The sequence below is a fragment of the Pieris napi genome, chromosome 19 (assembly GCF_905475465.1).
Source record: "Pieris napi chromosome 19, ilPieNapi1.2, whole genome shotgun sequence".
In the NCBI taxonomy this organism is placed as follows: Eukaryota; Metazoa; Arthropoda; class Insecta; order Lepidoptera; family Pieridae; genus Pieris; species Pieris napi.
In genome coordinates, this window is record NC_062252.1 from 1,601,066 (window position 1) to 1,619,744 (window position 18,679).

At 33.2% G+C, this 18,679-nt stretch overlaps 1 protein-coding gene across 5 annotated transcripts in view; it reads right to left on the bottom strand.

Moving 5' to 3' along the window:
- Positions 1-18,679, bottom strand: part of LOC125059182 (forkhead box protein P1) — a 63,853-nt gene that overhangs the window by 26,356 nt on the left and 18,818 nt on the right. For all 5 annotated transcript variants that reach the window (XM_047663476.1, XM_047663477.1, XM_047663479.1 and 2 more), the window contains exon 3: positions 9,219-9,245. In XM_047663476.1, the coding sequence (XP_047519432.1) occupies positions 9,219-9,245 (27 nt within the window). The remainder of the gene's footprint in view (positions 1-9,218; positions 9,246-18,679) is intronic.

The window sequence follows — 18,679 nt, forward strand, 5'->3', positions numbered from 1 at the left end:
ACAATAAACCAGTAGATAATAGAGTGTCAGCCATGTCAAAAATCATAATAATTAGTACCCTATGTCTAAATAATTGATAAAAAACTGGTTTAACCGTCCTCAAAAATACAGAAGATGATTATTATGATTAATTTGATTTATATTTTTGGCACCTACATCTAAGAATTTGTTTCAAACCGTTTATAAATAAAACAAATATTTATTACAATTAATTACCTTGTTGGAGCAATTAAGACAATTCAATTTAGAATAAAACTAGACTACGGGACGCCCAATAGGGCAGCCATCGCAGAAAATGGAGCCATTTTTAGTGGGTGCGTTGCCGGCTTTTGAGGTAGGAGCACTAACTTAGAACAATTACAACAATAATTTTGGTTGAAGTTATAAAATAGCTGTACTGAGCACTTTGTTGTTTAAGAATGAATGTGAAAACCAAATTTCTCGCTCTAAATACTCAAAAACTTTCTTAGGTTGTCTTTACTAAAAATGTTTTGTACCACAATTTATTTAAATACCTTTAAAAACAAAACAAAACATTTCAGGTACCCTGGAAGTGCAAATCGGGTCCTTCAATATAAGCTGCGAATGCTACGAATTATTAAAAAAGCTAGCAACAAATTCATCACTGTTCTATTAAAAAAATTACAAGATTCTGTTGTAGGTCTCAAGAATCAGGTCATTTTTACATGATTACCAAGATTAGTAATGTCTCAAATTCTGGAGCACCGTAAAATATATAATTTACAGAGATAATTACTGACTTGTGATTTAGAATAATTTTGACCTTCTTAAGCGATAGCATTTTTAAGAACAAATTATACTTTATAAGAAGAAAATATATAAATGCATTAATCTATTTTTTATTATATTTTTATTCACAATCTACAAAAAATTCAAAATGTAGTTTTTTGTGAGTCTGTTTTTTTTTTTTTCAAATTATTAATTTATTCGATAAGATATTAAGAATTTAATTTAGACCGTGATTCCTGGAACACTGTTTCAGACTTACGTAATTATTTATTATTAATAAAAATATTAATATAAAATTACATATCGCATATATCCTTTGTTTCTATTGAGAATCCAATATAAAATATATCAACATAAAATTTCTCTGAATTATTAAGTCTCTTAAAATATTATTATAATTTAATAAAGGTCGATCTGCTTCGATACGAAGCAGGTAAGTTTGAAATACAAAAAAAAATTAATACCTTTAAAAATCCGCATGAAAAAATTGAAATGTCAGTGTAATACCTTAAAAACAAACTGCCTATTGGTATCTTTTTTAAAAATAGCATTTTCTTTTCTAACAATTGTGATTATAAGAAATAAATAATCAAAATTAAGATTTAAACCTCCATTAAACTTAATGGTCCCTTATCAGCTGTTAAGTATGGCACTGAACAGCGGTCTGTGATTGGTCGCCCCCTTATGAGCGACAACGTGATTGGGCGAGCGCACATAAGCGACACACCACGTGCTTATAAGTTCCAAATTCAAAACTTTTGCGCGGTCTCACGACGATTTAAATTTCGAATTCTATCAAATGTTAGACCAGTTTAATTTAAATCCAAAAATTAAGTTATAAGAACCAGAGATGTTATTTAATTTATTTTAAATTAATTGTTACTTACATAGAATTTCATCTTATAAGAATGGGCCGTTAAAAAAAAAATTAAAACCGCAGCGAATTGTAGCGAAATCAACACTTTCGTTCAACAATAAAAATATTAAAAAAAAAACCACTGAACAGCGACAAAAATTACCACTCATAAGTTCCTTGCAGTTCCGAATGCAAATTATTTACACTGCACTACAATGCATTTTATTATTAACTACAAAACTACACAATATAACACAATAAACGCGTTTTAAAAATATATATTTGCTTGCGTTTCGCGCATCTAAACAATACACAACAGTCGTCCACGCGTCGGCAACAACAATGCTTCGAAATAAGCAATATTTAACTACCGAAGTGGGGAGGGGCAGCGTACGCCCTCAGTATTGGCGCTACGGTTGTGGTAGTTATAGTTTACGTGATACACAGCTCAAATACAAATAATATAAACATTACAGCCGAGCATGCGCAGTGCGTGCAGACAGGGATGCAGCATTCGATGAGAAATGATTTTCGAAAAACTACCTGTTATTGAACGTTATTTTGAATGATTGACACTTGCTGTATTGTAGTAAATGGTGTTAAATCGTCTAAATTGCGTTTTTATGGATTAATTTGCATATTTGTGTCATTGTTACGGCGCATGCGCGGTGGCGGAAGTCGTATCGATGCAAAGTGTTTATTTTTTAACGGCTTTTTTAATTTAACGCTTTCAGGTTTTGTAAGGCAGTTTAATGATAATTCTGTGATTTTATATCGGAATAATTTGAACACACAAACAAATAGGTTACGTTATAAGGATGTGTTCTTGTTAAATTTAAAATTCAGGGAAAATGGGAAAATATCATATTAAAGTTTCCATAAAAGTTGAGTGATGATCGAAGTAAGAATCAGATACGTAACAACTCCACACAGAGTTTGAAATGGATTTATTTCAATTATAATTTCATGTGAACTATTTGCGCATGTCTGGCTGCATTCACACCGATGCATGTGAAAGATCGACATCCAAAAAATCCTAAACCCTAGTATATAAAATATACTTAATAAATTTCATTGTTCATACTAGATATTACTTAATAAAGAAGAGAGCAGACTTCTCTTGTGATAGTTCGAACACAGGCTGTGCACCTTTCTGTCTAATGCACACAGCATTAACACTCGCTTGAACGGTGAAGGAAATGACGAAACCGTCAGTGTCAGCCGTCAGGCAAAGGAGGCTGACCTACTTGCCTTTTAGAAATATAACACGAAACAGTTATAGAAATCTGAGGCTTAGACCTAAAAGGTTGTATCACCATTTTTTGTTATTTTAAGGATTTCCTGTGAAGGTTTTTTATGATTTTATGAAAATTAATTTATTATATATATCTACTTTATAATAATAAAGATAAGGCCACTTTTTACTGTGTCAGTAGAGTAAACGATAAGTGTTTAGCTGATAAGATAAAAAATAAATAATCAACATACAGATAATAATAAGAAAGAATGATACAGTCGCTAGCTGCTTCAATAATGGGATATATACAATATACATACGTAGATACAAACTTATACACATTTTTGTACTTAAGTATAACTTTACTGTTAAAGAATAATTTTAAAAAAACTTAGAATCGTCTAGGAAGTTGCCCATGTTTATTGATTTTAAAAAAATTGGATGCAATAATTATTATTAATAAATTAAATATTAACACACTTAAAAACTTTGGTCTTTATGGCAAAGTAATATAATAATTTATCTATTAGTACTAGTTTCTAAAGCTAAGATTTTTCCTACCGATATTTGATGCAGATACAATGACAGTTATACACAGTTCTAAACATTATATTCGTTATTTTACGATTACAACTTTGTCAAATTCATGATCGGCCTTCAAAATTATGAGCGCCAACCGTCTGTAGATTTGTAACTTTTGTTTTCCTTTTTCCATGACTAATTCATTATTGGAATTCTCGAGAAATATTACGGTGACATTAATGCTTTATGTAAAATACTTATTATCCCACCTCTAGTGGATAAGGGTTCTAAAATAAATCGTTGCCTCACTAAAGGTCTTATCCACACCGCATCGATAGCTGGAAATCTTTCACAACCCTTATTTAGGCATTTACGAACTAGCAGACGGAATCCAGTGAAGATCTTCCCTAGGAGACTTCTAGATTTAAAAACGTACTCCCTTAAAGGCCGGCAACGAATCCGTACCATAATGGTAGCCGTTCATGGCATTTTATAAAAAAAAGCCTAGTCTCCAAGCGAGAGTGCGAGAGACTCTTCTCCTACTACTGTGTACCAATAGATTTCCTCGATGCTCAATGAAAACTGTGTGGTTAAACGTCTAAGGAAACTGATGCCCAAAAATCGACACCTAATGATTTTGACTATTATTATTACGTTACGGTGTGACACCAAATACAAAGTATAGGCCAATGACACTTCGTTATCAATTGATTGAGTAGCTATTGATTTTGTGGATCAGACTTCTCAAGAGTGCTCACTTATAATAAATGTTTGAATCCCAGGAAAAACTTTTTGTATTAACCGCTCAGCGTTAAGAAATTAAAAATTATTGCAATAAAAAATTATTAAGTATGTATTTTACTATGTTAACAGAGCAGTTCTTTCTTAAATTGTATAAGGAGTCGTCTGTTTAATATAAAGTAATATGCTTTATTTTAGTATGTACAATTTAATTGGATTTCAAAGCCGAAATTGTATATACAAAATATGTATATAACAAATAAGAATCCTGAATTACATCAGTGAATAAAGCATAGCTTTTAGTAAAAATAAAAGTCTAGATTTAATTTTCACTTTGAAACAAGAAGGCTTCGCTCATGAGAGAGTAGGCGGAGTCAACTGCCCTGATCAGTGCCGCCCAACGTAGCTGAAAAGCGACCGCCTATCACCGTAGGAGACATCGACATTTTCATTATCTTTTTTAAGACGAAGAAATTGAGAATATATGTAATGATTTCAAAAATAGAATAGACATGCTGGCCAGGCTGTATTTTTGAATACATGTTTAGATTGAATTTCGAAAACCTCACTCAACTCTAAACTGTTAATTTATTAAAGTTATGTGTACAGAAAATTATGTATGATTTTATCTTTGATATAAATAATGGATATATATAAATAAATTTGTAGGCTGTTTTTGCATACGTCTTTAGATTTAATTTCGTAAACCTCTACTCGACTAATATTTAATTGTTGTTGAGGAATTTCTTAATGTTAGAATTAAGTGTTATGTTCCTTTCAGGACATGCATTGGTTTCGTTTTTATTTTTAGAGGTATGTACGTTAGGTGATCAGCTGTCCGTGTTACAGTTTTCAAAATTCTTTACGATGATCTTTTAAACACGTATCTGCTGTTAATTGCAGACACAGAACCAGCAAGGCAACATATATGATATCAACATAATTAAATACATTTATAATAAGTATTATTACATAAAATCGTACATTATTGAGGAAAATGATTAAGAAAATATATTTTTTGTGGGTGTTTATATCGCAAAATATTCTGATTTTTGTAAGAGGATTACGAGCCAAGGCTCAATTTTATTTATTTAACATTCATTGAATATTTCCTTGTGAGTTTACTTGCGTAATCCGTTTTTATGCTATATTTGATTTAAAAATTGTGCCTAATTAAACATGTTTAAACTCAAATGGCGGCGAATAAAATTTTGTTAATGCTTTTTTTATTGCTCCATCAGAAGTTTGTTGCTAAGGAAAATTTGTATTTATTATCGCATAATTATTCAAAAAGGTGTTTTTAATGATTTCCATATAGTAAAAATAGATTTTGGCACTTAACGAATCTTAACGAACGAAAATAGATAATTATAATAAACCAATAAGGTGTATTGAAATTTTGCGAATATTCTTTGATAAAGAACTTGACTCTCATGCTAAGATGTTAATGGCGGACAGAAATAAAACTAAGACGCTCTTGGTGTATATATAGTATTCTAGTCGTATACTAGGTTCAATTTAAAAGTTTTCGTTTTATTAGAGTTGAGCGCTTAAACGCCTATATTCATTTTTATTTAATGAAAAATAATAAATCATTGGCGCTACAACCTCTTTAGGTCTTGGCCTCAGATTTCTGAATCTGTTTAATGACCATTTTTTAAATCTAATAGGCAAGTAGGTGATCAGCCTCCAGTGCCTGACACATGCTGTCGCCTTTTTGGGTCTAAGACACGTCGGTTTCCTCACGTTTTCCTTCACCGTTCGAGCAAATGTTAAATGCGCACATAGAAGGAAAGTCCATTGGTTGGAGGTCTTGTTTTCACTTAAGCAGATAGATACTTATACACGGCAATATAAGCTGTCTCAACTCAACCCACTATTAATTTCACCTTCATTCGAATCAAGGACCTTGTGACTTACTATTTCATTTTAACAAATTAAGTATATATTTCGTGGTCATTTGTTTTTGTCTAATATAAAGTAGGTGATCAGCCTTATCTGTGCCCGACGCCGCCGTTTTTGGGGCGGTTTTCTCACAATGTTTTCCAGGAGCGTTAGATGCACACTACAGAAAGTTCATTGGTACAGAAACGGGTATCGAACCTACGACCTCAGGAACGTGACTGAAGCCGCTGGGTAACACTGTCATCGTCAATCAATATAACATTTATTTAAATACGTACATTAGTTTTAGTCGTCTAGTTCATATTAGCCTTAAATACTCCTTCATTAATTTGTGTCATAGAATGCAAATGAGTAAATTTTTGCATTATAATTTGAAATCACGATAAAATCTTTTCGTAAAAATTATAAATGGAACAAAAAGTAGTTGTCTTACATTCAATCCTAGAAGCTTCGTGAAACAATGATAAAATGCGATACATAGATAAAATATGGTAGTCAAACCTACCGTTATATCATGATTGTGGATACTCAGCAATATATTACAGCAATCACCTGTTTGACTTGAAATACTGATTATTTGCTAATATATTTTTCGTTTTACGCGCGGTATATACTACGTTCATAGGTGTGTTAGTTTTCGCTAAGTCTCTAAATCTGTCCCTTCTACATTATGTTGCTAATTTCTTAACGAAACGTCACCATATTCTAGAGCTAGAAGACCGGCAGTAGCTCTAGACAGAAGATGAGTAGATGCTTCCAATGGGATGTTCCACATGACAGCACCACAAAAAAAAATCGCTCATATCATTAGGGCTGATTGCAAATAACCGCAGAAAAAAAAATCTTAACTATTATTATTTGACGACTCATTGGTCTAGTGGTTAGTACCCCTGACTGCTAATCCATGGGTCCCGGGTTCGATCCCCGGCTGAGACGAACATCGATGTTATGAGCATTTGGTGTTGTGCTTAGGTCTTGGGTGTTTAAATATGTATTTATATGTCTATCTATCTATAATATGTATGTATATCTGTTGCTTAGTACCCATAACACAAGCTTCACCAGCTTAGCATGGGACTCGGTCAATTGGTGTGAATTGTCTTTTAAAAAAAAAAAACTAAATATTAACATTTGAACGATAATTGTTTAACAACAATAAATATTTGATAATTGTTTAACAACAATAAATATTATATATATAATACTATTCTTAAATATCTGTCACAAATCGTGTCCTAGTTGTAAATGCGTTTAATGGACATCACTTTTATATCCCATTAAAAGGATTTTTACAATCCTTTATGGGGAACATTCGGAGTTAAAATGACATTATGTTTTGTGACCAAACTAACGATACGACTTCGGCGTTGCAAGTTTGTGACTATATGTGTACGAAACTTTTCTGCACATGTAGAAACAATTGGGTTTTATTACCAATTTGTAAACGCCTTCAATGATGCTATAGTATTTTCCATTAATGTAGTTAGGCGTGACTCTCGACGGATTTATGATTTTCCAATGGATTTCTTTGTACAATTAACACTTACTCGTGCGGTGCAGGATAAGATCGTTAGAACGCCCGCATTCCGTTAACGCAAATATTGACGGCGTGTGTCAGGCACAGAAGTGTGTTAAGAAGAAATCTATGGCCAAAGCATGGTTGAAGCACCACTAATTTTTATCAATTGATGAGACGTCTTGTAAGAACCTGACATACGTTGATAATTAGTTCAAACACGTGCAAATTTTCTAATATTTTTTTGTGGATATGAACAAAAAAATTATTAAAACATTTGTGGCCAGTTTAGGAATCAGTCGCTACTCCACCAGGTTGCTGCTGTGTTCATTCAGCAGCTTTTTAAGACATAATTTAATCATACTTTAATCTGCTCTAAAACTATATTTATTAATAACCGATTAAATAAAGATTTACTGCTTTCTACATAATTCTGCCACTGTATGGTTCTCAAAAACGAAATGAAAATCGTCCTGTTTTAAATTAAGCTCTACGCAAGTATTTAGTATGTGTACAAAATATTGTCGGTATATAATCTGTATTATTATGACCCCTGTTTGCATGTTGGATAACGGACAAAGCTTCTTACTTTTTGAAGATATTACATGTTTATTTGACATTGAATAATAAATTCTAACGTTTTCTGTATGAGTAGAAAATATACAGTAAAAACATATTTGCCTTATTAATTTTTAACTAATTATGTTATAGAAACCTTATTTGTTTGAAAAACTAATCCTATTATTATAAAGTTTTATTAAACTACTTCATATGGCAATTTTTATTAAATTATAATAATAATACTATGACTATAATAATATTTTAATTAATATATATTATTATATATATAGTTATATCCTCCCGTACATATTAAACGTACTGTACAGTAAAGTTTAGCATTGTTTTATGTTTTAATTACGTAATGAAGACTAACTATGGTTCGACGATTGTCGCGTAAGGGCTTGCGTAGCGCTACGGCGTAGCAGGGCTACGCCGCCCTACAATTATCGTGACCATTCCATTTAAAATCGTCTCCCTTTCACATATAACGCTGTAAATCTATACATATAAAAATGAAACCCGTTTCCGTTGTCACGACATAACATGAAAACGGCTTGACCGATTTGTCCGATTCTTTTTTAATAATATTCCTTAAAGTACGAGGATGGTTCTTACGGAGAGAAAAATTAAAAAAATTGAGTGAAAAAGTCTAAAAACAACACTTTTCTATATTCCCATACAAAATATACGTAATAATATTTAAAGACAATTTGAGCTTTAATACCATATCATAAAGTTCAAGTGTTAGTGGAGGGGTTCCGGGAAGGTAAATTTTTATTTTTTGACATAATGTATTTGTTGTATTATCAACTTTCTTTTTTTTATCTTACTAGCTAGACCGGTGTCCCGAATAGCAGAATAAGTATTTAAAAAAAATAAAGAAATGACTGTTTGGCGGTACGATGTTCACCAGGTCAGCTAGTATTTAATAAACTATATAAATTGATATACATGACCCGTAAATCAATGTAAAGCCAAAATCGGATGATAGGTGGTTAACGCAAGAAAATTATATCTTTTGACTTTTTTACCATGTTCTAATGTAAACTATTACCAATTATCGACAGTTAAACATGTAACATATATAATATAAAATAAATCCTAAATTTGAAAACATAAAAAATACTTACCAGGAGTGGTAGTTGCACCATTGGTGTCTGAAACAATAACAATATATCTTAATGAAGTGTAGTAATCAAATAGAATAGTTTCCGGAATTTTCAAAATTAGTATTTTTTATGTTCATGTTTCATATTTTTACTTTGGCACTCGGAAATCACTTAAATTTTTGAAAGAGCACTTCAAATTTTTGCGATCATCCGGAAAATATTCCACGTAAAACAAACATAACATGTTGAATGCCTTTTCTTTAGATTCATTCAAGGCTAAAGTTGGTAATAAGGGCGATGTTATCATTACTAATAATAATTATAATTTATTCTATTGAGCCTTCCATGCCTGATATCGGTTAAGGTATAACTTACAATATTTTCTTAACCGAACGAAGTTTTATTTGCTCACGTAGTTCCATTCTGGTCGTTGCACATCTGAGCGTTTTTAAAGCAGTTTTAGCCGCGAACCACCACTATGTGGAACCAGCTGCCCATTGTATTTAGACTTAGGGTCAAGAAAAGAGCATTACAATTCTTAAGAGGCCGGCAACGCACTTGCGAGCCTTCTTCACTTAACATTAGATGAGCCTTTCGTCGTTTGCCTCCTATTACATTAAAAAAAAGAAACAAAAAATCTCTAGCGTTGTGTCTATGCACTGTAAGCCGGCGTCTCATCATCGACACTTGGTTATTATGGAGCAATAGCTGAGCGCTCTTAAACAGGCAAAGGGACCACTAATTTTAGTTTATATATTTTTATTTATTTACCATACTTTCATGGAATAAATGTTTTGTTTGTTTGTTTATTTACTTGGCGATTAAAAAGAGCGGCGGAGAGTTTATTGCCAGTTCTTCTCATCCGTTCTACGCCCTTGATTTGAGAACTGGCAGTTCATGTAAAATTAGAAGCATTTAATATGTATTTCTTTGTTGACGTTCATAAGTGTACATTGTGTAAACTAAATTAATAAATGATTTTGACTTTTATAAAGAGCCTTTTTGCAATGAAATTTATTTTACACTGAGGAGACATATAACAAAATGTCAACAATAATAATGAACGAATTACATTTACCTACGCCTATGTAGTTTAAACTATAACATTTATGTTTATCAAACAATATTAACATTGCCAAAATCACTGAACCGAGGAAAACCTTGACCGAAATAACGATGTGTAAAATGATAAAAATATTTGTTTTTATTGCGAGACATTATCTTTATTTCTTCTACCTAAATAGAATTATAAACAATTGTGTATCGTCTTATTAAAGATATGTCTCGAGTGGATTTATTTCAATTTATAAAAGTTGGGACAGAAGTTTTAAGTTTAATCTTTCATACATAAAAGATAGATACTGGTGAACCCAGAGCTGGTACGTTCCTCGCTCAACGATATATACGATATATATATATATATATATATATGTATAGCAAAAAAATGCTGCCAAATTAACGCACAATGGACTAATTAAGTGTCTAATTGCGGAAATGAGTCGCCCAATCCTAACCCTAACAATGCTGCCAGCATTAAAGGTACACTGCTACAGGGAATATACTTTTTAAATTTATTTAAGAATTCCTATTTGTTCATTTTAAATTTATTATTATTATTACTATGTAAGATAAGAATATTTTTATTACTGTACAATGTACATAGATCTTAATATATATAAATCACGTGTCACGTTGCTTGTCCGCGATGGACTCCTAAACTACTTAACCGATTTAATAAAATTTGCATAACGTGTGCAGTTTGATCTAACTTAAAAGATAGGATAGCTTACATCTTAATTTACATACGCAATATTATTTGCCAGTCACAATTCTAAGAGATGGCGCTGTGTTGAATGTACCAACGTTTCACTTAAGCTACAATTTAATGACATAACCACCAAAAAAGCATGGTCCCCATGACTGGTGTTCTCCTACCGTTTTCCTTGAATAGTTTACTACTATGTAATATAACAAAAACCTTAGCCACAGCAACGCTTGGCCGAGTTTGCTACTAAAATATATTTAAAGAAGCCATCTCGATCACGTCAGTGTTCTAACAGAACTGAATCATAACACGGGTCAACACGAATTTTGAGTCTGCGTTCTGTACCTCTGATTTTGATTACTTATGCCTAACTAATTAAAGAAAAAATATTTTTATCTATTAAAGTTTGCTTTTGTAGTTACTACAACGAAATTTATTTTTTATGAAAGAGCTCTATTTTTTAATTTCAATTATTACATGTAAAAGGAAAACAGTTTTGAATTCACATTTTTTTATTGACTTTAATTATACAAGACGGCATATATAAACCCACAAATACAAAAAATAATACAAATAAGACTTTAAAAATGAACAGACTTGGTATTTCTTCTGTGTAAGTTGGAACTTTTTCGTATGAGCCCCCAAATGTAGTCACCCATCATGTTTTCATTATATTGTCCTTGATAACGCTTTTCAAAGTTTATTACATCTTGGTGGAAACGTTCCCCTTGCTCTTCCGAATATGCACCTAAGTTGTCTTTAAAGTTATCCAAATGAGCATGTATCATGTGGACTTTCAATGACAATCTGCAACCCATAACTTTGAAGTTGTGAAGCATATCAGTAATAAGCTCCGTGTAATTCTCTGCCCTTCTGTTGCCAAGAAAGCCATTAATCACTGCTTTAAGGCTGAGCCACGCTTGTTTTTCGTGTGTACTGAGGAGCTGTAGGAATTGTTCACTGGCCATTATTTTCTTTATTTGTGGACCAATGAAAATACCAGCTTTAATTTTAGCCTCTGACAATTTCGGGAAAAATGATTTTAAATATTGAAAGGCCTCAGAGTCTTGACGCAGAGCCTTTACGAACTGCTTCATCAGACCTAATTTAATGTGCAATGGAGGCATTAAAATATGATCGGGCTTCACAATCGGTTCATTTTTGACATTATGGTGTCCTATTTGAAACTCGCTCCGTTGTGGCCATGAGTGCTGCTGGGAGTGAAGTGCATCGGCTCTACTGTCCCATAAACAAATGTAACACGGATATTTATTGTACCCGCCTTGCATTCCCATCAGAAATCCAACCATTTTGAAATCTCCTATCACTGGCCAGGCGTACTCTTCATATTTTAAAACTTGTAGCAACATTTTAACGCTCTCGTAATTTTCTTTAAGCATTACAGAATGAGCAAGGGGAAGAGATGGAAATTTATTTCCATTGTGAAGCAGAACTGCCTTTAACAGTTTGTCACTCCCGCTACACACCTACAGCCCCCCTGCCCCTCTCCTGTATCTTCTATGCAACGGCTCCTAAAAAAACTGCTAAAACACTATAATATTCGTTTTACATTGTGTAAAGGTACAAAAGCAAACTTTATTTATTATAAATAGAGTTTCTGCTTCTTTTTCGATGTATACAATCAGAAAATATTCACTAAATAACAGACTCAAAGAAAAATATTTTTTTTGTTGACTTGTGTAATAGGCCAATCTGATTAGGAACTAAGATGGAACAAAGATAGTCACAGACACATAAACAACACTGCTTACCTTGACCGGCGAAGACCACAACTTGGTCTAATTGTTTATTTATTTTTTTCTATGATTTGTACGCCTTAAATGAAATAATAAAATAACAACTGCTCCATACTAGAACACATAAGCATTAAAATATTGCATAAAATTAATATTTATAAAACAAAAACGCGCGTATATTTTAATTGATTTTTTTGTTTATATACAAAATGGAAAATGTTTAGGTTTTCGCCTCTCCGCATTAAAAGTTTACGCTTTTATCAAATTGCTGTTTGGAAAACACTCAATGTTTTTATGATTACTAGTTCGCGCCTTCGGTTTCACCTATAAGATACTCTTAGTTATAAACTGTGTATTATTCGCACGAGTTTAATACACAAATATAAGATTGATTATCAATTTTCGTTCTTCACGTGATCTATGTTGAAAAGCTTGTTAAATATATTAGAGAAAGCTCACGGTGATTGTTGAAAATAGTCCGTAAATCAAAATTGCTGGTTATATATGAAAACTTTATTATATTTAATGGCCCAGTGAATAGGCTATCTCGCTCTTACAACTAAGTTTGTACTATATTTTATTTATACAATGTAATTTTATTTATTTACAATCAAGTACAGTATTTACAATTTTCTTAACCTAAAAATAATTTTAAAAAAATCAAAACAAATTTAGAAAATTTGGTCCCTGTGGCAGTGTACTTTTAACGCTGGCATCATTTCCTCTCCGTATTGCGATACTTATTCGTTGAGCCAGGAAAGTGCCAGCTCTGGGGTCACCGGTACTATATACTAGGCGCCAACTTAAATCTTTAATAAGCGCCTAGTTTGTACTTAGTTTTAGTTATGAATTTTCTATTTTGTGGTTGTTTGAGTTAAGTTCGGTGGCGGTTGTTGTATAGATATGTTCAGATATCTATTTAATGAAACACTTTGTTTGAAGCTGGGTAACAAATCTAAATGATATTAATGTTATTGGACATTATTGGAAACCAGAATGTTAAAATACAATTTATGAGTGTGGTAAAAACTAAAAGGCTCATATTGGTTTCAAGTTGCGATGATTCTAATTATAAACTGAAATATTTACATGTAACTTAACTAAAGTTAGGTTACATAACTCTTATTTATTTTTTTCTTGCTAGTTTGAAATGTTATGTTTTAATATAATTATATTACAAATTTTACATGTGTGTACACATCAATTGATGTATATGTGTGTAAAGTTTGTCATGTCATATATTCTTGTATATTTTAAGCATACATGTTGTTTTATAAATAAATAAAACGGCTCGTAATATATTGCGAGTACCATGGACTGCAAAAAGATCCAATAATTCCATTTCCAACCAACTAAAGATCACCACAAGACTTTCAACTATCAATTACAAACGGGTGCTAGCTATTTTGGCCATATTGCCAGGAGATACCAAATAGTCTGGACCAGCTGGTAATTGTAGGAAGGAGTGATGGTAGGAGAAGTCGGGGTCAACCGCCTGGACAATTTTAAGAAAATTTTAAGTCTTCCTTCCTTAGAAACGACCTTCAGTAATAAATTCTACGAAGAAAACGTTATAATATAATTCAATAGCTGTATGCTTTACCATAGACAAGCAAAATGGGAAATTCGTTTCTGAGCTTTAAATAAATTCTAGAATTTTCTCTACAAAATGTTGTTTGTTTTTCTTTCAACACAAAGGCACTGGCTCGAGCGTCGCAGCAAATCATCGTGAGGAAACCGGTGACATTTTCCGGACTCTACTTAGACTCCAACTATTCAAACATCTAAGACGAATGTCTGCCAAGATGTATGGGACCGAATCAAAGCAATTTAGCCGCGCACCACCAATATGTGGAACCAGTTACCAACTGAAGTATTTCCGAACCAATTGGACTTTCGGGTTTTTCGAGAAAAGAGCGTACTAATTCTTAAAAGGTAGGCAACACACTCCCGAGCCTTTTGGAATTGAGAGTATCATGGGCTACGGTATCACATAACATCAGGTGAGCTTCCTGCCTGTTTGCCCCCTTTTTAAAAAACCTGATATAATACCTGGTTTACTTAAAACAGAAATTTGAAAACAAATTCTAAAAGGAGTTGACTACAATATACTAATTTATGGTCCTAATTCAAATAAGTTTTTAAAGACAGTTTTCAATATAATCCGCCGTATTTTTTAAGGTTCTATTGAACGCTAAAAAATATGTTTTCTCGAAAAAGTGCAGCGTCAACGCTGTACGCAAGTCATCTTGCGATTTTTTCTCTATTCATAAATCCAATAAAAACACGATGTTGTCTGGAGGATAATAATATCAATTTTATTTGATTATTTTTTAATAATACTTTTGTACAACGTGATTGAGGCAATAGAAAGGTGTTTGCTAGTGAGTTTAGCTAATGTTTAGTCACGTGATGTACGTATATTCGACTGCCGACAGTGAATCACTTGTTCAATATTTAATTCAGAGTATACCAATACACTACTACTAATACACTACAACCCTTTAGGTCTGGGCCTCAGATTATTTTATCTGTTCCGTGATCATTTCTAATAGGTGATCTACCTTCTGTGCCGGACACACTGTCTTTATGGGTCTAGGTTTCCACACCGATATTTTCCTTCACCGTACAAGCGACTGTTAAATGCGTACATAGAAAGTCCAGTGCCAGAGTTCGAACCTAGTACCCCAGGGATGAGAGTTACACGTTGAAGCCACTAGGCCAACACTGCTCTAGTACTACCAGTTCAGAGAATAGACAACATTAAGTGATGTGATACTATAGACCACCAACATTGGAGATCGAATAGCTATAGAGATAAGCAACGATAGATTTTGTTTGGAGCGCTTGGAACTAAACGAAAGCGCGCATAGGTCGAATAGAATACGTATACGAAGTGGATACGTTCGAGCTATTATCGAATTAAATCATCGCATTGACTTATACGAGTCTTTTGGAATATGTGTGATTACAATTTTCTTGCAATCTCAAAACTGGGCGATTTTACGGAGAGTTTCTTTCCAGTTCTCTTCATCCGCTCTATGCTTTTGATTTGGGAACTGGCAGTAAATATACATTTAGAACCTAATTTTTTTATGTTGTCCTCCATAAGTGCACCTTTAGTAAGAATTAATTTTGATTTTACAATTACTTGTAAGAGTTCTTATGGACTCGAGACGTTTGAATGTAATACATTTTACCGTTTTGATAATAAAATATTTTGTTTTTGATAATTTAATATTATTGCAAATAATTACGTTAGTTGAAGTCTTATTGGCGTTATGTTACGGGATTTCACACTTCATCACAGACACGATAATTTGTATAAGAAATACATTAATGCTTTTGCACATGTAAGTGATAAGGCTACGATTTTAAGTGTGAATGGTGAGTTTTATATTTATTTAAAATTTTAACCTATAAGATAATTTAGATATATTTGCTGTACGTATCTTATTAACAACTTTTTTATATAAATTGTCTCTTCACTGAGACGTCGAGAAACGATCTATCTATATCTATCTATTATCTATATATTAGCCTAACATAAGACTAAAGCGGGCCATAGACGGACCGCATGTTGCAGCCGATACCGACTGCTCTAAGCCGCACGGCGATCTGCAGTTTCCATACTAAATTCATATTCGCAATACACGGACCGCTCGAGCAGTTCCCGAGCAAACCGCATGTTAAAGTCAAAAGAGACATGCGGTCCGTCTATGGCCCGCTTAACGTGTAACTTAAGACTAACCTAATTTAATGTTAATATTTAACATAAAAAAGTATCCAATAACAGTACTTACAGTCTCTATTAATTGGGAGACTCTGGTCTAACGTGCACTAATACTAATTGACTTAAAATTTTAGTATCCATCTTGCATGTAGTGCCTAGTGTAACAATATACTAGTCAAATTAAACCAATCAAAATTAAGTCTCAATATACCGCAGGCTTTATTTGATATCGACGATTTGTCTACCTACTTATATTCCAAGGTCATCACTATGCCAAAATTTATTTAGGTTCAGTGATTTAGTCGTGAAAGCGTAACAAATAAATTCACATTAGGATTCTTAATGGCTTCATAGCTTGTTGGTTACGCATTGCTGGTTCAACCCTGAGACCAAAGGTACGAAAGGGTAATTCGTTTTTGGTTTAAAAAAGAAAAACAGAAGTGTAGTGTCTGCAAAGTGTCTGCGATGAGCAAATATATGTCCGTCCCAAACCAATGCGGAAATTAAAACGAGCTGCAATTTTATAAAGCTCTCGTATCAGTGTTTGTACCGTATTTCCTCCGAAACCACTTGACCGACATTTAAGAAAATGTTTGGGTATTTTCCGTACAGACGTACCAAAGGGTAAGGGTAAAATTGTGAAAAGTAAAAAGGGTTGCCCACTCCAAAAAAATATTTTTTACGGCAATAAAACTACATATAGCACTTACTTTTCACCTACCACCAATCCCAAATAAACACCGATATTAGTACTGTAATAAATTGTTAACAAAGCATAGAGCGTGCCCGGAACGGTGCAGCGAATTAATTATTAAATATCTGAAGGAGGCAAAAAAAATTAAAGAACGGGTGTCGCAAGAAATTGCGCCCCGGCTCGCCCATGAATATTGTAAATAATAATATTACCGATGTAGACGGGGTATCTCGAGACGCGTAACACGAATTAGTATTATTTTAATCTATGTAAAAAAATTTTAGTAAAAATATAAGAGATGGTAAGGAGTCCCTGAACACAATGGCGGGGAAGTAAATCGAGAAAAATAAAATATCTATGGATATGGAAACTGCTAGATCAGTAGTTAAACGATAAAATTATATATTTTAAACCTCTTACTTCTTACACGTGTCGATGTAATTAACAAATTCATTGAAAAACAAGGCACAAAAACTAAATATGCAAATGAATAAACAGTACACAAAGATAAAGCTACGAAAATAAATGCCGATGTTGACTAATTATTATAATATTAATGAGATGAGTTAAGACAAATTAAGTTAGAATTTAAAATATGAAAAACAATTTGAAAGGAAAGTAAAATGGCAGCGTTTTGATTCAATGTTACTACCGACGATATGACGAAATTATAATTTAAAAATTGCCTTAAATAAAGTAGTTTATGGGTAACTAAATATAGTTCACACATTCAGTTTAGAAAGTTAATTACAAACGTCAATTAAGATAAGGTTTTTGAAAATGGGAATAACGGCCTGGCCACGGGGATCGGCGGTGCGAACGGCGATGCGGGAGGCGAGGCGATCATTCGCGCGGGGCCGTTTGCAGGCCACGGACCAGTCACGTTTGCCGCCGCGACCAGTAAGGAAGTTCGACAGCGAAATGTTCGAAATCATCTCGATATTGCTTGGAAAGTAATAGCTTTTGGTGCAAGACCTAATATTTGGAGAAATTGTGGAGAATTCCACAAGAAGTATGAGAAATTCAGAATATATCCAGAATTATTTTTTTTAGTATACCAGAATGAGTATTGAAACCTTCAATTATATTCTTATGAATATTCAACCAGAATTGGAGAAAAAAGTTAATGCAAATAGAATTTTAAGTGCCGCTGAAAAATTGTTTTTGAGATTAAGGTATATTAATTTAATGCTGTGGATGGCCAGACTTCCAAATAGCTGGTCTAGCCAGTATTTCAGTAACAAAAAACTCTGTATTCATTTTTCGCCGCGACCACGACTAAACTTATTTATTCCCTTCTCTATTCGCCGCGACTGCCGCTCGACTCCGTGGCTTGCACCGTACTGATTCATGCATTTGTTTCGCTCGCCCGTCGCGACGTCAGTCGCCCGCGCGATTCGCTCGGTACTTTTCTCCGGTCGCATCGCTGGTCGCCGTTGCGCGTGGCTTGATTAGTACATTGCTATGAGTTTATTTCAGTCGCTAGACGCATCGCGGTTCGCACCGCGCGAATATTCGCGTCGGCGAATGTCC